Source organism: Sus scrofa, chromosome 10, assembly GCF_054392235.1.
Source record: "Sus scrofa isolate SSC_HxYL_T2T_F1_AM1 chromosome 10, Sscrofa_HxYL_maternal_Yorkshire_Landrace_v2.0, whole genome shotgun sequence".
In the NCBI taxonomy this organism is placed as follows: domain Eukaryota; kingdom Metazoa; phylum Chordata; class Mammalia; order Artiodactyla; family Suidae; genus Sus; species Sus scrofa.
This window is the reverse complement of record NC_139392.1, coordinates 23443244-23468193: the sequence shown is the minus strand read 5'-3', so window position 1 is coordinate 23468193 and position 24950 is coordinate 23443244. Positions and strand designations below refer to the sequence as shown.

Below are 24950 nucleotides of genomic sequence, written 5' to 3'. Positions count from 1 at the left end.
TCCTTCTCTTTGGCGTCAAACCCTAAGTGTACATTTTCACTGGCTCCGAGTCCACCACAGGAAACACCACCAGCCTTCCGATTCGGCAGCACGTGCTGTTTCCCTCTTCCCACTCCCCTCGTTAGTGCTCCTTCCTTTCACTCTTTCAAAAATGTGCCTGTTTCAAATCTGTGTTATTTTTTTCAGAAGTCTCATTTCGGTTGTGTTCTCCCCCTCTGTGGGCTCTTCCCGCATTTCACATACCAGACAAAAATGTAAAGGTCTGTAAAACCAGGCGAGGTTCCAAAATATTGCTAAACGAAACTGCCATAGGTGACAGCAGCGAGGAAAGAAGGCAAAGCTGCAGGACAAGGGTTGGAATAAACTGTCTAGAAAGGTATTGGAAAATCTATTTAAGTTACTATAGCCATGGATGAGGTTTCAGTGAGGCATAAACATTCAAGTTCCTGCCAAAACCAACATGTTTCATCATCACTCAAAAGAGTCTATTTGTCATGGTGCATTGCTTTTTTTTTATTATTTGTAAGTTGCTCTCTCTGTTTTAAATGTTTTTTTCCTTTTTTTACTATTCAGGAAGTGAAAAGATTTAAGAAAACATTCAAAATTCTGAGAGTACACGTAAGTGAAATATTTAATGTCTATCTTTCATAAAAGTTACATCACCATTTACATAGGGTTCATTTGTATATAATAAAAATTTCATCATAATGAAAAAATTTCTGGAAAGTTCTATGTTAATTCGTTTAACATATGCTTTGGATATACAGCTAAAAACGAATAGGTAAAAAATTCTGTCCTCAAATATTCCCTTTAACAATTAAAAAACCTCATTCCTAAATATTTGTGTTTCTTTCCACTTGCTCTTGTATTTGTAATATCGTATGTAATTTGAACTATGCAAAGATTAGATCTCATCATAGTTCAGAATATATTTGTATACTTTCAATAAATTTGCTCATTGCATAGCCAACATGTAAACATATAGAGCATTTATAAATTTTACCCTAATCATCTAAAAAGCTGCTGAAATTTTACATGACAGTTAACTGAGGTTTCTTTTTATTGTAATTTGGGGTTTCTTTGTTTTTCAAAAAATGTTAGTCCATGTGTCAATTTAACACAGACAATCAAAAGTCAAGAAAAGTTAAAAACCAAGTAAATACTTTTATCCTAGATTACCAGAATTTAACCTCATTATATCATTCAGATTTTTTTCCTAAGTATAACAAGTTGGAAAGGTACCGTGCTGCCTCTGCAGACAGTGTTCCAAATTAATTTCAACAGTGTATGTTTAACATAAAGTTAACTATGTTTCCAGCAAACAAAATGTTTATTAATGAAAGCTATTTACCATACAAGAAACAGCAAAGATAAGTCATCATACAGAGATGTACACTAGAAGCAACAGATGTAAAGGTGCATGCAGAGATTTCTGTTTTAAAAGGAAGTAATAAACAATAATACTAAAATTACTGGGCTTGGATCCCTAGATTCTTAAATGAGTGATAGCTTTTCTTTGAATTTACATTTGAAAAAAAATGCCATTAACAGATAATACTCATACACATTAGCAAGCAGGTGAAATGAATGTTTTTGGACTTTATTTTACAATTATTGTGCTTGGCAAATGTGTGGGATTTTCTTTTTCGATAATAATTTTCTTCAAATATGGGATGGGCATATTACTGCCTGGTTGCTCTGGTTTATACACAAGTTTATCTGATTTTGTTTAAAATCACATAATTTTAATCCTCCATTTGTGTTAGACACCATAAAGAACAGAAGTTTTGTTAACATTCAGTAAATGACATTTAACTCTGTCTCTTTCTCTCTCTCTCTCTCTCTCTCTTTCTCTCTCTCTGTCTCTCTCTCTTTCTTTTTTTTTTTTTTTTGGCTCAATAGATTTTTTAATGTATGATTATCATAACCTAATATTGTCTTTGTCTTCACTGCAGTGGATTTCCGATCAAACTTTTCCCCTTCTTTTAATACTTTAGGGAATTTTCAAACGTCGGGATGTTTGGCTGTAATGCCCCAAGATTTGTTCTCCCTGAAAAAAATCATAGTGACAATTTATTAACTACAGAGCAACTTGGCCTTTAGGGGTCTGCAATTTCTATTTAGACTTACAAATATCCATTTGTGCTCAATAGACCTAACATTAAACTTAATCATATTTAAGCTTTCTTTTCATGCAAAATTACTTTATCTGCTAATTGTCTTTTTTTAATTCTGAAAATTGGGCTGATTCAAATCAGTGGGGCATTACTTGTTTATTGTAGGAAAATATCTTTAAAGGTAATTCTAAGTTGAAGTCCATTGCATATGCAATGGTAATTTAAAATGAAGCAGAAGTTTGGGAATCTAAAAGCTATTTGTATGTTTGCAGATTTAAAAATGTTTGTACTATCATTATAATAGCGTTTCCAAATAGATATTGGAAACACCCTAGTACAGTTAAACCTTTAATAAAACTGATGGGAAATAAAACTCCTTAGATTCAAAATGGTTTATTCACACAAATTTAATAGGATATATCACAATTGTTTGGTCCATAAATATTTAGGGGAAATAGTTTCTATACAATGCATTTATCAATAAACAAAGAAACATGGACAATTTTGCTAGACCACTTACTGTACTAGAAACACGAAGCTCAATATATAAGATTATTGAATTTATCAACTATATTGGAAAGAGTGCACAACTGCTTTCTATGACATGTTTGTCCCCTCTAACAGGATACACCATAAAAAGAGTTTCAGAAATAAGAGGTAAAACAGTACAAAACTAGTGAGGTGTCAAAAGGGCTTAAAACAGTTAATTTAACAAACAACACATATATCCTGATTTTTCACAAACTTACTTCCGAGTTATATCATAAGGCACATAGGAGAACTGAGTTATAATTAGTCTACTTAATAAAGTAGATCTATAGTACCATATATTGTTCTGTCAAAGAACAAAATTTATAAGCATCAATATTTTACCTGTAAAAGTGTATTAATAAGATCTCAGCCTTACCAAGGTTGTTTGGTCTGGTTAGTGGTAAATGCCCAAAATGTAATAGAAATATGAAAAGTCAAGATTTAAGCTCCATATAAGATGATAACCACACTTGCTAAATATATAATGGCAATCACACCTTTCTTCTGTTACAGTGTTTACTTATCTTCCATCATCTTTTTTTTTAAAAAATAAGCTACTTTCTGTGCTAATTTTCTAAAGACCCTGAGCAAAAGTTACAATAATGCACTTTAATGTGGGCAGTGAACTGTCAATATGTAACCACACATTTATACAGCCAGAAGGACACCTTTAAAATCTATTAAATAGCCACTTCGACCGCCGGAGGAGATTTAAGGGGCCCGAAAAGTGGAGAATATGTGCAAAGTTATTCTTCACAATCCACTAAAGCAAGACATAGATCTTGACTTCTTTTTTATTTTATTTTGTTTTCAGGAAATCCACAATCTAATTGGTATTTAACTACAACAGAAGCATAGAGATGAACATTCACCACTGCCCAGACCATTAAGATTTTTAGCTTAAATTAAAAGAAAAAAAAATGCTACTGTAAACGAGGAAATATATTCAGATCAGCATCCACGAGGCTTCTGAGTTTAATCTACTTTAAAACGAAGAACTTCACATCTCTAAAGTCAGAAAAGGGTTTTTTGTATTTTTTTTTTCTGACAAAGACATTAGGCTGTGCCAAAGTAAAATGAAACAAAACAAAACCAAAGGATTCTTATTGTTAGTATTAGTCTGCTAAGTTGGTTTTTTAAAACATCATTCAGATAGAATGCCAGAGACAATATGGTGGTACAGCTGAAGCCAATTAAGAGCTATTGATTAAATAGTACTGATTTTTTTTCACTTCTTAAAAAATCATATTTTGCTTATTTCCATTTTCCCTGGGAAAAAATAATTTAGAAAGAATGGTTTTATAATTATCATTTTTAGCTTGAGAAGGTTGAAAGTATAGAATTTCAAATTCTGTTTGGAATTTTGCTGGGTACGCAGGAGATTTAAGTATTTTTTCAAATGTTGAAAAGCAAATAACTAATAACAAAAAGTTTTGTTGGGATATACATCCCTAAGAGAAAAAAGTCAAATTCCTCAAATACATTTTCCACCTAATTAATCTTTAATATTTAGATTTGCTGTAATGTTTTTGTTAAATCATATTCCTCATTTGTAAGAAAAAGGAATCATCAAAATATTTTTTTGGTTTTAAAATTTAAAAAAACAATGTGAACTTTTCAAAATTCTGTAAATACACATACAATTGCAATATTAAAATAATAATTTTAATTAAATATCTGATTCTTTAACAACCTCATGATTTAACTGGGAATATGATTATTTACCCATCATAATACCACTCTTTTTTTTTTTTTTCTTTGAGATTCTGGAAATAAGTAACATACAATTTTAAGAGGCACTTATTAGAATGATTCCAAAACTCCCCTTACCGACTGAAAGATCTAATTAATTTTTTCTGAAAAATTCAAATACACTTTGTGGACAAAAAAAAAAAAAAAATACACTTTGTAAAGGAGACAGTACTATAATAAACTCATTTGCCAAGTGGCTGCAGAAGCTACACACCGAGCTGTTGTTTCTATTTCCCAAATAGCTTGCGGGTTAGAAAAAAAAAAAAATAGTCTTGGAGATAATAAAATAATAATTAGAATAATAATAAAAAGAAGAGGAAGCATTAAAAAAAAAAAACAATGTTAGAAAAGGTTCGTTAAGGTAGTTTGTGAGGGGCTTCCGGATTCGTGGCTGTCCATGTGAGAGGTCACGGCTGTCACTACAGTGACAGTGGGATTGGTCAGGTCTGTTAAAGTGGTCGCAGTGCCGAGTGGACTGAGAGCGCCGCTGTCTGCTGAGGGCGGGGCCGGAAGCGACGTGCCATCAGCTTTATCAACACCCCCATTCTCCTGCCGCAAAAGGTTCCTTCTGAATTTGGCTCGTGCGTTTTGGAACCAAACCTGCAAACCAATCCCAATGGATTTCTTTACCGATGTTTAGTTTTATACTTCTTTTCTCTTTCCTTTTTTTTTTTTTTTTTCTTTTTTTGGATTTTTTTAATATATATAATTGTTTTTCTTGGGAGAAAGTGGCTTTTTTTTTTTTTGGCTTTCGTTTAAAACTGAGTGATTCCGGGACGACTAGAAATATCCTCTCCACAGCAGGTGTGCCCCCCCTTCATTAACAAGTGCCCCCTGGGGCAGCAGATGCTTAAGTGGAGATACTATGGGGAAAAAAAGAAGGCACAGGGATAAAGAGTTGGGGAAAGACAGGCTGGTTCCTCAACTGTTGTCTTGAGAATGAGGAAGGGCAAGCTCGTGGAATGGTTCACAAAGTAAGAATCACTCGCATGAAATGAACATCCTTGAAACACATTTCAGGCTACTCTTGAGTCTGACACAGGGCAAGGAATCCCTGCCAAGGAAAAACCTCCAGGCCACAGACTCCAAGCAACCGGAAATTGGGTGGCATTAAAAATGCCTGGTATTTGTCACTGAGAAGTGTACGAGGATCACAGGGGACCCACAGCAACCCCCTATCGTGTCATCAGTTATATGTTTTTTCCATGATGAGTTTAGGAAAGCAACTGGACAGCAGATCTCACTCTCAGTATGTAGTTGTGTAAATATGGATTGTTAAAATGGGAAACTATTCGCTCCAGCTGGTTGTCGAGACACTAACCATATTTGTGGCTTTTCAGGAGCTGACAAAATGGGGAGACTTGAACTTGGAAGCTCATTACATGTAGTGAGGCTGCAGAGAGTGTGAGACAACACCAGCAGGTCCCCGCCACCACCCAGTCTGTGCACTGAACCTAGGGTGAACGAACGTCCCCAAAGCCACAGCTCCTGCAGATAACATCACCCGCAATTGCAGAGCTGTGAAGCCAGCTGAGCTGGCTTTGGTGGACCCGTCTCTCCATCTGTAGGGAGAATGCGGCTGCGTTTTCAAAGGCTCTGGGTCTCTCCTTGGGTACTCTCACCCAAGCCCCTACAAGGGCTCAGTACACTCTCCAGGGAAGCAACTAAGATAAACTAATAGAATAGAAGCAGTTCAGGAAATACCTGTTATCACTCCACACAGGGAAGAGAACTCTTTTTACCGCAAGGGAAAGGCACAGCCAACGATGGAGGTTTCTTACCTGCAAAACTCTTTTGGTCAGGCCTGTTTTCTGAGCAAGCTGCTTGAGGTCCTTGGCGTCCGGGTTGTGGTTGATGGCGAAGTAGGATTTCATGGTCCGGAGCTGGTGGTGCTTGAAGGAAGTGCGCATGCGCTTGGTCTTCTGCGAGGGGGGGTATGGCTGCTGATCCCGGTCCAGGTGGTCGGCCTCATTCTCGTTACAACCTGTGGCAGTCACAGTGGACAAACAAGGGCTCAGTGGCAAGTCCTGCATTAGCTGAAAAGATGGCAGGTGGCGCGATCGTGTCATGACCCAACAGCAACAGTGGAAAAGGCTGTCGCCCCAATTAGGAGCGCGATCCAGACAAAAGAAAGAGGTTAATTGCCAAAGTCCGCCAAACTAGTCCGTTAGTGTGGACGCAACCAAAGTTTACAGAGTAGAGAAGCATTAGATAAATCCCCTCTTTGGCTCGATGGTTGCTAGAAAACCTGTAAGTGTGGGAGTGAAAGAAATCTTCTCCAAGAGTGAAAAGGAGAAAAACCCCTTTTCTAATACACTCTGTTTTCAGAGACCACGTTTTGTCTGTATCTGGGAAATGAGATGTACTCTCTGGGGATATTGCTCTTTGTCACGAAGGGTGTACAAACAAGGAACTTCAGCTCTCTCAAACCAAAAATTTTGGAGACAGCCCTTCCCCATAAAGGAAGACTCTAAGTTCCAATCTATAGCCTTTTCTCCTAATCCTAGAATCTTTTCCATTAGAGAAAAAAAAAAAAGTTTAAAAGTGGCTGGAGAAGAGGGAGAAGTTACAAAATAAAAACTGGCAGGGGTCTTACGTAACCAGAAGGGTATTTTTTAGAGGGGTTTTAGCTATGGTCAGCTAACATAGAGCTAACCGGGGTGGGAAGAGTTTTCCCTTGGAGTTATCTTAGTAAATCTTTCGGAAAGAGAAAACTTTGCCAAACTTCTCTTTCCTGGATTTGTGCCTAAAGTGCAACCCAGAGCTCACAGGTCAGAGACACTGATGTCCGGGTTTGACCTTGGCCCCTTCTGCTCTGGATGTGTGTGAGGGTGTGAACTTTGCCCCTGGCTGGTGGGGCAGGTGGAAGATGTCATTTTCACTCCCCTGGCCCAGCCCCCTCAGCACTGAGGGCAAAATAACACAGGCTTCAAAACCAGCCTGAAAGTCACTTCCCCAAGGCTGTAAAGAGCCCCCCCCTTTTTTTCAGGTTAGACAAAGCCGTCCTTTATTAAATGTTATCACTTCATTTTAGCTAACCCCTTAGTGGGTGCAGATAACAAAGTGAATGAATAACACTGAAAGACATTGTTTCTGCATTATCTCCCTCAGTATTTTGAATTTTTACCTGAATGCCCTCCCTACCAGCTTACCCAAAGCATGTGCCTTAAGATAAAACCCACAAAACAAATACCTACAACTTTTCTTTGACTGCAGTCATTTTGTATAAAGGTTATGGCTTCAAAAATTATAAAAGGTCATTATACTAACACAAGTCAAAAGATATCTCAAAGGTCATTTCTAATAACCTAGTAGGTCTGCCTAAGAAATATGATTACAAAATGAGAACACTTTGCTAAATATTTACCGATTCGGCCAACTTTGCACCTTAAAGGGCATGACAATTTTTCCTCGAAACCTTCCTTCCAATGTTTAGCGGATGTACGTTCAGACGGATCATTGTGCATTTTCGTGCATTAGAATAGAATGTCTAAAACCAAATGGCTCTGCTCATGTTCCTGGGAGGGAAGGGGAAGAAACCTGAATCTTGAAGAAGGTGCGACATCTCTTGACATCTGGTCTTCCATTCTGCTTGATAAAAGATTATTTGCCTGCTATGCTCTGGTTAGAATCACTTCTTAAAAAACACTTTCAGTACATCAGTATATATACATAAAACCCTAATTCTATAGTCATCAACAAGAGGTCAGCTGCATCACAAAATCCACTCAACAAGAAATTCTCCCTATTGTAACAAGACGAGTCATGAACTAATGTCTCCTTTGTCCATATTTCCATCAAATCCTTAAGGAGGGCACATTTTGGCAAAAGAGTAGGTGGGTTCCTTAGAGAAAGACTCTCATAGTCACCACTGGGTCCCCTAAGTCAAGCCCAGAGCCAGGAGCTCAGCGAGCATTTGATCAAGATTTTGAATCTCTGTTCATCCATAAAATCGTGAGTGACTATTAACGCAAAATCAAATCAAATGGAACGCAGGTTAGACCTATACATCCACTTGCTGAACATAGACGCACTGAACCCCGCCAGAAAGGGGAACATGGGCCCAGAGATGAGCGAATACACTTTACATTTTATCCTACTCCATCCCCGTGGAGAGAATGTCAAGTTCAAATATTCTACAGAATTGCGCTTTCGTAGCCCCGAATGGATGAAACCGCCTCATAGGACCTCCTATAAAACTATGCTTATCTCCAGTAAACTGAGCTATATTTCACCACCAGGTTATAAATGTAGCCACACCAAAACAGTCAAAAGAGGCACACCTTGGTCCTTGGAGGCTTCTTCAAATAAGATTTCCATCCTATCACAGGTGAGCAATATGTAACTCGTCTTGAACGGTACATGAAATTGAATATTACACTTGAGGAAGAAGACTTAACTTGGTACTTAGGTAACCCCCTTATGCCATCCCCCTCAAGGTATGATTTCTTAGAAATGAGTATGATTCCTAACCTACCTCTATACTTATTAGTCTTCAAAATGAGACTTATGAAAAAAATCATTGTAGAGAGGTTTGATTACTTCTCTGCATATGCATTCTACATCCATTATTGCTGATTAAAGACTCAGCAGAGAATTTTAGTCTATTCAGCACAGTTATGGGCTTTGTGTCCACACAGACTATAATTGAGTGTGCAAAAGGATGGTTAGCCCTTTATTAAATGGATATGAATAAACACATATTTACAATCAGTGAGATTATTTGGTAACTTAAAAGCGCAATCCTTGTCGTCCATAGAGTAACTCATTGTATTACCCTCAATTACTTAAGTTTAACTACAAATGCATCATATAAACTTGCAAGCTATTGTGTTTCCCCAGGGACTATTTCTAAAGGTATAGGGATTTTGTTCTCCAAATGATGAGATGAAAGGATAAACTCTTTTAAAACTGTCTTAACCCCACGCCTATAAGTCCTCACCTGGCATTATAAAGTTAATGAGAAGATCTAAATACTTTACCCTGGGCACGCATGAAATGGTCACCTGTCCTGAAGTGAGTTTCTATTCTGAAGGTGTGTAACCTTCGATGAGCTGATCCTGGAGAGGCCACTAGGGGTCAGTGCCAGGCTAATTTAACAACTACCAGGAGTTTTTTTTTTTTTTTTTTTTTTTTTTTTGGTTTGGCGGTTTTTTGGGGTTGTTTGTTTGTTTTGTTTGTTTGTTTGTTTTTTAGATTTGGAAGCAAAGAAAGACCCTAAGGAGGGATATTTTGAGAAATGGCAAAAATGTAGCCTCTCAATCCATGCTAAATTATCTGCACTAGAGCTGCCTGTCCTAGACCAAGTCTTCTTCCCACCCTGTAGGGCTTTGTTTCAATCCAGCATCCCAAATAAACTTTCCACGTCTCTTTCTAAACTATCTGCCTGATATCTACACAAAGAGATATAAACTAAATTAGGGATATTCTCCTTCAAAGGCCCTTGCCTTATGTCAAGCACTTTCTGATCTTTGCAAGCTTCACATCTCTGGAAGTCTGACTCATAGACATATTTTGTTTACATGTTTTTGAAAATACATCAACGTATAAATCATATTTATTTTGTATCAATGGTACTCTTTTCTGAGACCAGTTTATAGTTAAGCAGAGATGGCTCCAAAAGCTGAAATAATGAGCTAATGCTGTGGATCTGTTTTATTTTCTGCCCTCTAATATGTTTTTAATTCGCTGAAGCATTTCATCAGCTAGTTTTCTAACAACAAGTTGGCATTAAATTCAGAAACTTGTTTTTGTTTTGGTTTGGTTTGGTTTGGTTTTAGCAGCAGATTGATTTCTGGTCAGGCACCTTTATCCCAATTTCTCTAGATTATTTTCCCCTGATCTTAAAGAACTATTACACTATTTGATGGTATCTCTGGGAAAAGTCCAGAAAGGATGAGTGGACCTTAAGAAGCTCAGGGAGGCCTCAGCAACTTTTCCCTCCTTAATGAACAAGAGCATTAATTTTCTCAATAACCTTGTAGCAGCATTCGTTTGCAAACCACAGACCTAAGTGGAAGGAGATGTTCATTCTTTTTAAGAAATAAATTGGTACTCCTTAGTTCCTTAAAGCTCTTCAGATCTTTCTAATATAAAATAAGATCCAAGGCAAAAATCAAATTTAGCTAATTAGGTTAAACAAACAAGCGAAAAACTAGGCTGGCCGCCTTTGGGTAGAAATCTCTCCTAGCTTCTGGACCTTCTCTGGCTGAGCGCTTCCCTCTCTCCACAGGACTCAACTGGTTAGTTCCTCTCTCTCTCTCTCTCTCTCTCTCTCTCTCTCTCTCTCTCTCTAATTAGGGCTTTAGGAGCTTGGTGAGTGGCTGCAGATTCCAATGTCATCTTCTATTAATAAAGAACAATTAGTGCCCTGCCCGGCCTGCCCCGGGGAACACGCATCAAAGGAGCCCGAGTAAGCGCACTGGGCACCGCGCTGGGCATCGTGGCCGCGACCCAGAATCCCCGCTGCGGCTCAGCAGAGGCGAGGGCGAGGCCGAGACCCCCGGCGGGAGGTTGGCAAAACCGGGGGGTGAGCCCGCCGTGGTGACACGAATCATCCGGGTAGGGTCTGCAGCCAGTCCGCCAGCCCTCCTCCTCCGTCTGGTGACCCCGGCATGAACCCCCTTGGACAAGTGCAGCCACGCTGGGTCCCCACTCTCCTTGGGACAACACCAGCTGCGCTTCTTCTGTGAAACCGGCCAGAGAACTCAGGAGGGAGCAGAGGGGAGGGCTGGGCAGAGCCTGTGCAGCCTGCGGGGCGCCCCTGAAAACTGTGGACTCCCAGCAGGACTCTGAATTCAGGCTTGCTGGCACTGGCTGTGTGACCTTGGACATGTCACTTATCTGATGGAACAGTGTTCCTTTACCACTGGGTGACAGCAGCTCTGGCACACCCCAGGCTCAGGGGAAGAGAAACACAGGCAAGGCCCATGTTCTCACCCTTTGGCTGGTTATCTGGGTGCTCATGGTAACAGGGCAGGGTTGCCACCATGAGATCCTCAAGGTCCTTTCTGATAGAAAGGGCTCCCCTCATCTGAGTCTCCTGCCTGCTTTGACTTCTAGCCGGCAGGTGCTGTGCCAGGGTACACGAAGTCAGAGTGGCTAAACCAATAGTTAGCCTGGGGCTTTCTGGAACCTCTTTTCCAGCAGCTGGGACTCACAAGAACTTCCATCCTGCTTGGAGTCAGACTGTGGTCCTCAGAGCCTGTCACCATCCTCACGGGGTGGCGGGGGAGGGGGGGAATTGGGGGAGGGTGGGCTACCAGCATTGGGAAATTGATGAGTGAGATAGATTGATAAATGATAGACACATTGATTCCCCAAAGCAAGGAAGAGAGCTGCTCTCGGCCTGTTGCCTGCATTTTGTTTTTAATTAAGAGAGAAGGCTGGTGCAGGACAGAAGAGCAGCCTGGGACCCCACTAAGCCGCCTCAGGGGGCCTGACCTGGAGATCTGTTCAGTCTTCTGGGAGGTCTGGGTGTCTGGATGGTTTATCTCATGGGAGGAATGAGCTAGCTGGACGAGTCCCCTGACCCACGGAAGGGGCAAGCCAACTCAGCTGTGGAGAGTACCTCCCACCCCTCCAGCTGCTTTTCACCAAGATCAGGGATTTGGTTTTTCAACACTCTTGCCAACTGTTTCCCTGATTAACTCTGGGCTGCTGACCACAGCTTCTGCCCCTTCTAGACAGACTGGGATTGGGCTCTGAAGATTTCTTTCTTTCTTTCTTTCTTTCTTTCTTTCTTTCTTTCTTTCTTTCTTTCTTTCTTCCTTTCCTTCCCTTTCCTTTCCTTTCCTTTTCTTTCTTTCTTTCCTCAGAATTTAGGAAAACCTTCTCCAGGATCTATAATTTGGCTTCCACACAGGAATTGCCCTGGGGCTGTTTTGCTCCAACTGGGAGCCAGAAACTAATGGGCTCATTAACTAATGGGCAGCAAGGATTTGGCTCTGCCTGTTCAGGGAAAGTCACTGCAGCCCCACAGTTATGAATGTGTTTTTTTGCCACAAACTAAATAAAGGTCTCTCTCTCTCTCTCTTTTTCTCTCCTCCTCCTCTTCTCTCCCCTCCTCCCATCTCCCCCTCTCCCATTCTCCTCTCCCTTTTCCCCTCTATCCGTTCTTTCTGAGCCAAAGGGAGGCTGCTAAGGAAAGCAGCCTCTTGCAACCAGGTCTTGGATGGGAAGGAGCTGGGCGGGATTCTCCTGGGGCAGAGGGAGGCCAGGACGCTGGGGCGGTGGGGAGGGGGTGGGCCCCACCTGAGTTGTAATTGACGATGTCCACTCCCAGCGCGGGGCTCTTCCGCTTCCGGGGCCGCCCCTTCTGCACCGTTCCTGTGCCATTGAAGTAAGGCAGGGCCAAGCCGCCGCTCTTGGCCGCCAGCTCCGTGTAGCTCAGCTGCGGAGGATACTCTCCTTGCAAAAGGGTCTCGAAGTGGGCGCGACAGTACACCAGGCTGTCCTTCATGCCAAAATGGTCGCCCGTGGTCAGGGTCTTGTTGCAGGTGGAGCAGGTGAAACAGCTCAGGTGGTAGACAGAGTCTCGGGCGCGCATGACCATCTCGGAGGCAGAGATGCCAAGGTGGCAGCGGGCACATCTCTGCACAGAGAACCTTCTGGAAGGAAACAGTGGCGTCAGGGCGCTGGTGGAGGCAAAGGCAAGGCCATCTCTCACAGCAACACCTGTGGCTTGGTCAGCAGTGGCCAGAGACTGAGACCTGAGAGGGGTCTAGGAGCAGAGGACCCGCGCCCACTTGGACATAATTTTTTTTTTCTTATTGACCTACTCTGATGAACACGACAAAGAACCCTTACATTAAATCAGAAGAATCCGGTAACTACTCTTCAGTTGCCTTCTCTGTAACATGAAAATTTTAAAAAGCAGAAACAAGAACAACACCCAAAACAAAAACCTCCACCGGCTAACTCATAACACCAGGTTAAGAATATTAAGTTGTGACGCCGAATGAAAACATTTCCTAGATTACGAAACAGACAAAGGAAGGGTAGCGTTCTTACTTATGGGAGCGTGAGTGTGTAGGAACGCATTCAGACAGACACAGCCTTGGGGGGGCGGGAAGGATAATTTTGCAGAAGACAGCTAATTCTTTTTTTAACCACTTTTCTGGCTTAGGCCTAGAAGGGAGCCCGGTCACTTGAACAACGGAGCTCCCCGTTCCCAATCCAGAAGCAGAACTGGGAAGAATCGATCAATGAGGTGCCGCCGAGTTTACTCTCTGGCGTCTGGAGAGTCTGGCGCTGCTTCCAACCAGCAGTAAAGGCATCTCAGAACTGACTGGCCTGGGTGTCGGCAACAGCAATTATTCCTTTTCACGGCCATTTATGTGATTGCCCGCCACCTTCGCCCTGCCCCGGCCACCAGTTCCAAGGCAAGGGCCTTGCCCAATTCGTAGTAAACGGAGGAAAAAACCGCTTCAGTCTTGGTGGACAGGGATAGGTTCATTTACCTCCCGGGCTTTGCCCAACTCCCTCAGCGGAGCTGCCAAGAGTCACCGGAGCGAGATAGTCACTGGCCGTGCTCCAGATAGTCCTGGCTGTCCCCCTCCCGCCCATCCTCACGCGCCTCTGGGGAGGCAGAGCTTGCAGGCCGTGGACTTCCCAGTCCTGAGGACTGGTAACCATACCCATAGGGGACAAAAGACCGGGGACAAGGAGGGGACACTGGGGCTCGGCCAGGTGGCTCCACCAGGTGTGCAGGGGCATCGGGGATAGGAATGGAATACCTGTAGTAATCCTCCTTGCAGTAAATGCTACCGTCCTTGGCGAAGCAGGTGAGCTCGGACTCGAGGGCCAGCTTACATTCACAGCACTTCAGGCACCTCAGGTGCCACTGTTTGTCCACGGCCAGCAGGTAGTACCTGTCGGCGATCTTGCCCCCGCAGCCGGCGCACAGAGCGGGCTTCTCTGGGCTCAGCGGGGGCATGCCCTGCAAAGAAGCGCGCGGGCGGTCAGGATGGCGCCCGGCCGTCCCACGCGGGTCCCCCGCGCAGCGCCAACCCTCCCGCGGCGTCCGCGAGCGCGGCAAGATCACGGGCCTCTGCGCAAAGACAAACGTCGGAAAAACGTCTGCCGTTTCCCCCGCTGCACCTTTTCTGCAGCGGCGTCTGCCTGAACCCGGCGTTCGCGCCCTCCGGGGATTTAACCTAAAGACAACTCTGCCACTCGAGCCTTTTTCAAAAGGGCACAGACTCCAGTTTGGTGGATGTTTCAGAACTCGAATAAATAAAAGCTAAAAATTGTGGCTTTTAACGCGCACGAAATTAAACAAGGGAAATTGTTTTTGGAGAATGGAAAGGCGATCTGAACAAGATTTCTCTAAATTCCTGTGAGCAGTGTTGAAATGAAAAGGGAGAGGTTTTTATACTTGTGCTCATAATGTGGTCTGCATTGTTTCGATCCGGGTATAGGTGGCAGATCTTGCTCTTCTCTGATTTTCAGGGCTTTTGGTTCTTTTCCTAGTAAGGGTGTCCAGTTCCGTTCTGGGGAGGGTCTATTATCTGGTCCCTTCTGCACAGTCCACCCTTCCCTGGCACCAACATACTCAGGAGATCTTTGTTCTGAAAATCTGTTTAACGCCCAAATTAGCCTTCCCGCCTGAGTCCCCAGGACCCGCGAGAACAGGGACACTTTACTTTAACAAGAGCAGCCTCATCGTGAATTTGAGTTTGGAATATTGCTTTTTGTTTTAAAAACAGGATAGCCAGAAAAGGGGTGAGGGGAGACATTAACCACTGGGCATACCCCTCAGGACCAGCAGAAATGGACTGCACTTCCCCCATGAAACTCTCCGGGCCTGGAAAAGTAAAGTTTTGCCCTTTACTTAGACCAAAGCGCTGCACTGAATTTCTTTTGCAAATATAAAAACATCCATCTAACTTGGCTACTTGGCGGACCCAAAACACGGCTGCCCGCCTTGGGCAGTCTATCGGCTTAGTCTGAACTATAGTTCCACTGTGATGTCTTAGGATCCACACAGTTCTGTTTGGCTGAAATCATTTCCGGAGACTTTTGTAGCTTTTCCCCTCCACGCTGGTTAAGTGGGACAGGCAAGCACATAGATAAATCATTGGGTTTCTTTATTAAGCCTGCCTGACTTTATCTTTTGTATGTAATCGACAGAAGCAGTCGATTCCTGCGTTTAAGGGTTAGCACGTTCTCGCGCTTGGGCTAGGTGTCCCGCTCCTCCGGATTTTCTCTTAGGTTCCCCTGCACAGGACACCCGCCCGGCCGGGGAGCTGAGCGCAGTCCTGTCTCAATAGAGGGGCCCGAGCCGGGCGGCCAGGGACCCCGAAAATCGCGGGGTTTGGAGGTTCCGAGTTCCGAACGTCCGGAGAACAGGAGGCAGCCCAGTCGTGTTCTACTTCGCTCCAAAGGTCCCGTCACCAGCCCCAGGGAATAGAGCCCCCGGCCTTCGGCTCGGCCCGGATGCGCGGCCGCGAGCCGGCAGCCCATTGCCCGCACCAGCTCGCCCTCGGCGGCCGATCCTGGCGGGGAGGCGCCCGGGAGTCCAGCGGGCCGGACATGGGAGTCTGAGCTCTGCAGAAAAGGACGTCCCATCCTCTCGCGCCCGGCTCTCCCTGCCTTCCCCGGACCGGCTTCTGCAGAGGACAGCGGAACTCGGGGTCTTAGTAGTGTGGACAATTCCCATCTTTCAGAAAGGGGCCCTTTCTTACCCCACCAACAAGCGGACCAGAGATAACCCACCCGGCCATCTGGAGCGGACGCCCCTACGAGCCGCCATCCTCACTCGGCCCGCGGGGGAGGCAGGGCTCGGCTTCCCCGCTCGCTCACGGGCGCTGGGCTACCGCCGCCGCCGGCCCTTCCTTACCGCATCGCGGCCGTTGAGTTGGGCGCCTTTGGCCAGGCGGGCCTCGGTCTTGGATCTGCGCTCCATCTCCTCCATGATGCCTTGGATGTGGCCTCCGGAGATCCCGTGGAAGAGCATGGCTGGGGGGCGGAAAGGACACGAGTTGTCTTCTGCTCGGCACCCCACTATTTCCATATACACACGCCCGGGGTTCTCAGCACATCCGAGGGAAGGAGAAGGGACCGCAGAGGCTGCGCGATGGGGGGGAGTTGCGGAGACAGACGCTCGGGGACAGAGGGCGAAGAGGGAAGAAGAAAGAGGCAGACGGAGTGGAAACGGGTCTGCTCGGAAAAGAGAAAAGAAGAAGGGAGAAAGCCCCAGCGGCTTCCTGAAGGAGATGTGCAGAAAACAAACAAACACGAGCGGAGGGGAAAGGAGGCGAAGAAGGCGACTCTTACTGCGCTGAGAGATCGAGTTACTAATGGGAAACAACTGCAGAGGGGGGAGGACAACAAAATCTGGTGAAGAAAGAAAATAGTTTTGAACACAAAGAAAGAAAAAGAAGTGTTATTTTCAGCGGTCCCTGGCTGCTTGCAAGTTCCCAGTGCCTGTAGGTTGGGTTGGGGACTGCTCCTGCCGGAGCTGTGTCCAATTTGTTAAGAGACTAAAGCCAGCCCATTTTTGATAATTTAGTAGGAGGAGTTCTCTCCCCGGAGCTGCCACGGATTTTTATTCAGACAACAAAGACCTGTCATACTCCTCTCAACCCCCTGGTGATGGGCAAGCGGGGACAAACATTGGGGGGGGGAGGGGGGAGGCAGGAGGAGGGGGGCATTTACTTCCCCCACCACACACACACACACACACACACACACACACACACACACACACACAGGCTTCCAGGAGTTCCCAGCAATCACGTTTTCAAGGGGAAAAGGAGCCCTTATTGTCCAGGCCCTGGCTCAGGAGGCAGAGTCGGCCTGTTTGGTCCAAGTTCAAGATCAGATCCTGGCTTAAGTCAGGCAGAACGGCAGTTCCAAACTTTAGGTTTCCTCCTTGTGGATCTTGTGGCCTCCAGCTTACTTAGGGGACCCCAAATAAGTAACTCTTGGACAGATACTCCTCTTCTTCCCACCCCGCTTCCTCGACACACTTCTTAAAGGCAGTCGCTTCATCGCCCAAGGCTTCCCAAAGCCACTAGGGCTGAGGCAACCCCCAAAGGGAGCAGGACCTAGAAAAGCCCATGTTTCTAGAGTTTACTTTTAACACACAGATTTGCTTTGAAAAATTAGCATGGGTAACAAGGCGTGGGCTTGGCGACCTGGGTATGCAATTGAACAGTGACCATGGGGGGATGTATTTTCTTACCCAGTTCAGGTTTGAAGGGAAACCGGAGGTGATCCCAGGGTCCCGTAGAAAATTTGCCAACGTGGGCAGCAACTCGGGACGCCCTCGAGCTCAAGCCGCCACCCCGGGACTGGGCGCACGCCCCCCCCCACCGCCCCGCGCCCAATGCCCAGGCAGGACCGGGGACTTGTAAATCTGGACGCACCGCGCATTAAGGAGGACGTGGAGGAGGGGAAGGTGAGAGCTGACAAGCAGAATGGCAGCCCTGCGCCTCACAAGAGGCGGGATTGTTCTGTCTCTGTTCCCGGGAGCGGCGGCCCCTCCTCGGCCCTATTAAAAAGTGTCCACAATACTCTGATATTGTCGATTCATTCAAACCGCCAGAAGCCCCCTAGGGGCTCGAAGCGGGGAGCGGTGGCAGGAGCCGACCCAGCTCTAAGCAGGAGAGAGGAGGAAGCCCGCGGCTGCGCTGTGCGCGGTCCTCCCCCTGGCCTGCCTGTGTCCCACCGCACCCCGTCGTCGGGTTTTCCCAGGGACACGTCCGGGACACCTCGAGAAGTCCCCTGATGGCAGACTTCCCTCCAGGAGGAGCCCAACTTGGAAGGGTGGCCAAATCTAGAAATATGGAGGGAGACCAGGAGGGAGGCATAGAAGGAGGGAGGAAGGAAGGAGGGAAGGGGAAAACATAAGGGGATAAGGGGGGAGGAAGGGAGGAAGGAAATGAGAGAGGGAGTAAAAAGAAAGGAAGAAAAGAATGGTGCCGAGCCTGACTTCCTGTCCCAAAGCATCACCTCTTTGCTGGAATCACCTCTGCCATGAAATCCAAGACTCCCTTGCTCCCCCCCACCCCCATTTTCTCAGGGTCAAAAATAATGTTCCTTGCAGACTGGATGCTGTTCCGGTCCTCCGGGTGCCAGAATACAGCTCATAAAACACAATTTCACACAAAAATGAAGCCAATCAAGTGAACTAAGCTGGAGACCTCCCCCCTCACTTTGGCAGCCCTACTGGACAGCAGGGCTGCTATTTACTGTAAGTAATGTAATTAGCCCCTTTGGATGGAAATCAATGAGCTTTTCAAACCCACGTGCACAGACGCAGGGGCTGGGGCAGCAGTTCTTTCAGAGACGGCAGGTCCTCTCACAAAGGGGCAGACGGCCTTCCCAAGAGAGGGTGACCCGACGGGGACAAGGAGGAGGAGAGGAAAGAGGAGGGATCTTGAGAAGAACATCAGTCAATTTACCCAAGGATGCTCCGAGGAAAATGTAAAAATGGGACCTCAATGCAGGGGGCTGCTTTGTCTACTTTCTGGGCTACCTCCCCGCCTCTCAGGTGGAGGTTTGGAATCGGGGTTTGGCTGTTGTTGAATTTGGTTCTGCTCAAGCAAAAAAGAACAAAGAACCCAAGAAGACCACTGCCTCTTTGCACGGGAGGAAACTTTGGAGACTTGATTAAGTGAGAGTTTAAAAAACACCTCCAGGAAAAGCCGGAAATTTGTGAAGAGTCTCCAGGGAAGCCAGGCAGAGAAATCCCCTGAGCACTCCAATCCTTCCTTCCTTCATTCATTTGCTGCACACAGATTTGTTCGTTGTGAACCAGGAACAGGCAGGGCAGAGAACCTCCTGCAATCAGCTTCCGGTTGGAGCTGAGCTATCCCTGCTTTTTCTTATAAAAGTCTGGTTATAAGTTCCTGTAGCGGGTGGGATTTGCTACTGTCCATAAAGAAGTCAACTGCTAGGATTCTTCCTTCTTAGCCAGTGAAGGAAATTTGCAGACAGCTGGGAGTGGGGCAGGGGGCTGCTGGAGTTTGGGAGGTCCTCGTCAGTTAGGCAGAAATCAAACATTCTGGCTGGTCCAGCCCAGCCTCTTCTCACAGTTCCTGAAAAAGGGAGCCCAAGGTGGTGGGGGTATCCCCTAAGAACTGGGTATATGACCTGGGACGGAATGTCCTATTCTTGTTGACTTGCTACTTGGAGAAGATTCCCTAAGAGTGCCCCTCCCCACCTATCACCCTCTGAGGACGCTTTAAGGAGACACTTTGTGGCTCTGCCTTCTTTCGTTCCTTTGGTTCCCGGGCTCAGCCATTCCATCTCTCAATGGGACAGGTGCACGGATCTCACCGCCTGTGGCACCAGAGTTTAAAGCACTATTTGGAGCAGCGGGCAGAACCCTGGTCAGGGGCTGCCCTCCCTCACAACTGAGCACTTCAGCCACTCTTCTTTATGCTCTGCCAGCTACGCAGCCAGTTACTGCAGCCACTTTGAGGGAAGGGAGAGGCTGGACCCTGGGGGCCAAGGAGCTGGGATAGAGGGTCCCTGAGTCTCCATGAGGGTGGCAGCCTTGTCCAGGGCTCCGAATCCCCAGAGGGGAGGAAAGGGGATTAAAGGGGATGCACAGCTTTACCAAGGGGGCAGCGGACCCTTTAGGGTCGAGAGGATGCTGGGCTGAGAGGATAAGCGACCCAAGATCTCTTTAGATCTGACTTTTGGAAGCCAAGATCCTGTACTGGGGTTTGGGTTTCCCTTAAAAGGGCAGAGGTCACCTTTCCTCCCGATCCTATTAAACTGGTTGAGGAGCCTCCTTGGTCTGGAGGTGCAGCTCTTGAAGCAGTACCCGGCTTTCGGTACTGTCTTAAGCACCCCTGGGCCTGGAGGAGTCAGGGCCCTCCTGGGACTGGAACCCCGCACCCAGCCCTGGATGCCTCGGGGTCTGCCTGGAGCGGGAGGGAGAGGACCGACCCGAGGCGCTCCGAAATTTCTCCATCCGTGGGCGCAGGGAAATTGTGTGGGAAACTGTGTGTGAACGTTTGCCCAACACGGAGGGTGGCGGGTCCAGACTGGCGTCGCCGAAAGGGCGCATCTCTGATTCGGCCCTAATAGGAGAGCCTCCCTCCAGACCCCAGAAGGGAGTAGGCTGAGCGGCGTCCGGGCGCGGGAGCTCTAATGCTGGGAGAGGGAGATCCGCCACCGGCCACGCTGCGCACATTTGGTGGGAGCTGGTTTGCAGGGCACACGGGACCCTGCCCTTGGGTGCGAGCTGTGCCCACGAGCCCCGCGAAGCCTCCCGCCCGCTGCGTGCTCCCTTCAAACCGCTTCCTGCAGCGCCCTGGGTTCTTCTCCAAGGGACGGCCGCCCTGCCTCGAAGAACGCGCTTCTGAAATCTGAAGCCCTTTTTACCTGAGATTTGCGCGCGGCCAGCCCGCAGCCCGAACAGGAATAAAGGGAAACGTCCCGCCCCGCGTCCGCGGAGATCACCCGCAGAAATGGCTGCACGGGTTCCGGATTCAACAACAACAACAACAACAACAACAACAAAATGGGGATGAAGCCAGTTTCCAGTTAAGACCCACATGGGTGAGACACAGCGTCTTCCTGGTCCCCCACCCCATCCTTTCCAGGGGGAGACGCTCCCAGCAGCTCGGCGAAGGACCCAGAGCGCATCCCAGACAACTCGTGGCGCAGAGGCACCATGACCTCCAGCCCCAGTGCCTTCACCCTGAGAAACTCAGACCTTCAAGAGAGAAAGGCAAGAGGAAGGAAACGTGGGTTGCAGGAATCCAGCAGGAGACTCGGAAGGAGACCATGTATTTTAGAGCCTACAAAGCGGCGGTTTAATTTCTAAGATGAATACAAACCCCTCTTCCTCCCACCCAGGGAAGGCGTGAACACGCGTGTGCACACACAAACACACACACACACAATATATATATACACCGGCCTAAGAAAAAGGGGAAAAGAGGGAGCCTGGCTTGAAACTCACCTGCCTCCAAAGTGGTGCCGTTCAGCATTCTGAGAGCAGGAGCTGATCACGTCCGTGGTGGTGGCTGCACCGCAGAGAAATCAGCGCATCAGCTCAGAGGTGCAGCCCGGGGCCCCGAGCGCCTCCCACCGCCTGGGGGACGCGTCCCCACCGCTCCTCCCGCCTCGGATACAGAACAGCCTTGAGGGAAGCGGGGCAGCCTCCAGTAGGTGCCAGAAACCCTGCCGGGCGCCTGGCAGTCGGGCGCACACAGAGGATGGAAGACTGCTTCGACCAGACAACCCCACTGGGATCTTACCTTGAGGTCCAGACGTTTCCCCCAGGAACCCGGTCCTCAGCAAGAGATGGGGGCGGGGGCGGCGGCCAGAGGTGTGAGCCAGTCCCAGATCTGGACAAGTGGTCCTCAAATAAACAAATAAACCGGTGGATGAATCTCTTTTCTCTCTCTCTCTTTCTCTCTTTCTCTCTCTCTCTCTGTCGGAATTGACCCGAATCCCCCACCTCTAACACACAGCTCCCTCCACCTGACTCCTATTTTCTGTTTATGCTTCCAGATCGGGAGGGGGAGGAGGAAGGGGTGGGCAGAGGGCACAGAAGCGGACCAGCGCCGGGAGAGGAGCTCTGGAAGCTGCGTTCAGCCCTTCCAGCCTCTCAGTAATCAGGGGAGGTGTTAATGGAGGACTCGGCCGTAAGGGAACCTCATAAAGCCGAGAGCATCTTGAGCCTTGGGCTCAGTGGGAGGGCTGGAGTCCCGCGGCGCGCCCTGGGCTCCCGGCCCCCGACCAGCCTTGGCCTTCCCAGTGCTGGTACCTCAAAGATGCTGCTGCCAGCTGGTGCCTGCATAGACGGTGAACAGGCGGTAGCTCCTGCGGGGAGCTGGGCTAAGCCATTGATTGCTCACCCGCCACATCATCCCCTCCCTGTTCTCCCTTCCCTATCCTCACTCTCCGGCTAGGCGCCAGCAACCCGGCACTTTGGGTTGCGTCCTGCGCTGGAGGGCGGAGTTCGCCGGGTCACCGCGCGGGCCCCAGGTAACTCTGCAGCCCGGCTCCGGCTCGGAGGCGGGGATTGTGATCCATCCTAGAAAAAAAACAACTCAAACGCTAGGAGACGAGCTTTGGCAGGGACACAGACTCCTATACCCGGGATCCGGTGCAGGCCAGGTTACCTGGTCTCAGCTTCCCGAGGGGCTGCGTCGCCCCAGCAACCCTGGGCGCCTTCAGATCGCTGGGAAGCTGAGCGAGAACCGAGAAGCCTGGCCTCTGGCCAATTATTTACCCACTCCCCCACCCAGTGCGCCTCTCGCAGTCAGAGATGGGGGAAGGGGACTCCTGGGAGACCCCTGCGCGGATAGGGAAGGGGTGTGAGCCTCAAGATTGGCCGCTTCGGGACGCGGGTCTGCGTGATGCTACTGCCCTCCCTACCTGCCCCCCTCCCGCCCCCCGCAGCGGCCCTTCCGAGAGGCATCCGCCGAGCCCGCAGGAGTCTAGGGGTTCTGGAGCGCCCGCGAGTGGCTGGAGACCACTGTCCGGGATGGGGGCACTTGGGGCTGTGCAGGGGTGGACCTGCCTCTTTGCCCGCCCCGCAAGCTGTGCCATACTGTCAGGGCTGGCAAGGGATCCAGCAGGACCCGCGAATCAAAGCCCTCTGGCTGTCTCTTTTCCCTCCCAAATACTGAAATGTAGCTCGGAGCACCCAGGGTAGAGCCCCTCTTTCTACCCGGACCCTTGGCTTCAGCAGCCAGTCCCACCAGCCAACTAGTCCTACTAGTTTGCCTGCTAAATATCCCTCACCTCCAGCTCTCCCTTTTCCCATCCCATCCTCTTTAGCTCTTTCTGTCCTCAAGAACCCTCCTATCCAGGTTCTTGCTCCCAGCCAGGGAGAGGGCAAGTCTCCCAGGTTGTTCCTCTGCCCGCCAGGGAGGCCATCGAATGGGCTGCGACACCCACCCGAAAATGTTCAGGCATTCCCACTCATCCCTGTCCAAAGCAGCTGGTTTTAGCCTCTTTTGGGTCACCAACCCTTTCAGGTATTTGATTTTTAAAAAAATTCATTCTACACACACGCACACATGCAAGCAACATACACACACACACACATACACACACACACAGAGGAGCACGCGCACTGAAGCACACACGAAGCTCACAATTTAGAATACAAATTTCGATGGGAAAATGCGGTCGCCAGGAGTCTCCCAATCTCTCCAGATTCCCATGATTTCAAGTTTATACTCCTTGACACCCACTGTCTCCGGAAGAGGAGGGGAGCGCGAGGCTGGAGGTTTTGTGTCTCGAGCCCAACCTGGAAATCGTTTCTGGGGGTGAGGATGAGCCAGCGCAGGGCTCCAGGCCTGGGTGGGCAGCGCGCTTCAGGAACAACCCACCCCCAGCAAGAGATAGTTGCGAGTTCTTCCACGAATTTTCTCAGAAATCAGGCTCTCCAGAGGCTCGCAAGAGGGTGCCAATACCACCCGCCTCTCTCTCTCACACACACACATACAAACACGCGCACGCGCGATCTTACACAACTGACCTGGGGGCAGGATAGTTTTAATTAGTGCGGGGCAGCGAAAAAAGCCCCCAAGTTTAAATCCTCTACGGTGGGCAAATGTCCCGTCCACGATTCAAGCCTTTGCGTGAATGTAGAGAACAGGAAAAGGAAGGCGGGTACCCTGAAGCCTCAAGGTGTTCATGGGACGGCGACATGCTGATGGCGGTTCTCTCGGGACGTGAGCGCCCTTCCCCAGCCTTGTCTGGAGACCCCTCTGGTGTCTGGCGGTGGATCAAGGCGCGTGGGACAGGTTCTGCTGCGGTGGCCTTAGAACACCGCACACCGCGGGGAACAAAGACCCGCGCCGCGCCCAGGGAGCTTCCCCTCTTCTCCAGAGTCCCCCATTCTGTTCCAAGCACACCGGGGTGGGAGCCCCAAGTTCCACTGTGGCGGGGGGGGTGGGGAGCGGAGTCCTCCCCTTCTTTGCTGGACCAAATCGATGAGGTCGGTGTGGCTTTTGAAGAGAGGGGAGTGTGCATGTAATCCACCTGCCAAAAGGACCGCCCAGGGCAAGGCGAAGAATCCCGCGGGCAGGCATCTCTCCCCACCCTCCACCCCGCCTCACGAGACAGGCACCTTCCTGGACTCTCCGCATTAGAAACCATCAAGAAATCAATCTCCCTTGATGGATGTCTGCCTTGCGGCAGGCGACAGGAATCTCCAGAAACCTTAAGGGTGGAGTAAGTAGCTCCAGAGTTTATTTAAACTGGAAGTCTCTATTTCTCGGCATCCACATGTGTTTGTACACACACACCCAATAAGAAACCTGACTTTTTACTTTACAATGTGCGAATACAATATAGCTTGAAGTTCTTGCGGCGAGGCCCATTTATGTGGCCATATTGTGTTTAATGTGGGAGCACCCGCCGCTGCCACCCCTGACGTGTGGTTCACAAGCATCTCCCCAGAACCGCGGCGGAGAACTGCAGACCTCGGCTCCCAGGCTCCGTAAACGCGAAAGAGTCGGATCTTCCCGCCCCGCCCCGGCCCCGCCCCAGCAGTAGGTCCCGGGCTGTGGTTGCCGGGAAGGCTGGAAATTCTGCTGGAGGAGTCACGGAAGTCCCACACAA

The 24950-nt window shown here is 48.2% G+C and overlaps 1 protein-coding gene across 10 annotated transcripts; it reads right to left on the bottom strand.

Moving 5' to 3' along the window:
- Nucleotides 1–607: 607 nt before the first annotated feature.
- On the bottom strand, nt 608–24332 carry LHX9 (LIM homeobox 9). Of its 10 annotated transcripts, none has more exons than XM_084980705.1 (8): nt 23863–24313; nt 21626–21729; nt 21328–21391; nt 16243–16361; nt 14138–14340; nt 12654–13009; nt 6182–6384; nt 608–2050 (listed from the first exon to the last, which is right to left on the bottom strand). In XM_084980705.1, exons 3-8 carry the CDS (start codon nt 21353–21355, stop codon nt 1994–1996), a joined length of 966 nt encoding a protein of 321 aa, XP_084836831.1. In that variant the 5' UTR covers nt 21356–21391; nt 21626–21729; nt 23863–24313; the 3' UTR covers nt 608–1993. The 10 variants fall into 10 exon arrangements, with proteins under 10 accessions (XP_084836831.1, XP_084836832.1, XP_084836830.1 ...); XM_084980706.1 differs by lacking the exon at nt 23863–24313 and adding an exon at nt 22496–22542; XM_084980704.1 differs by lacking the exon at nt 23863–24313 and adding an exon at nt 22138–22276.
- Nucleotides 24333–24950: the final 618 nt, after the last annotated feature.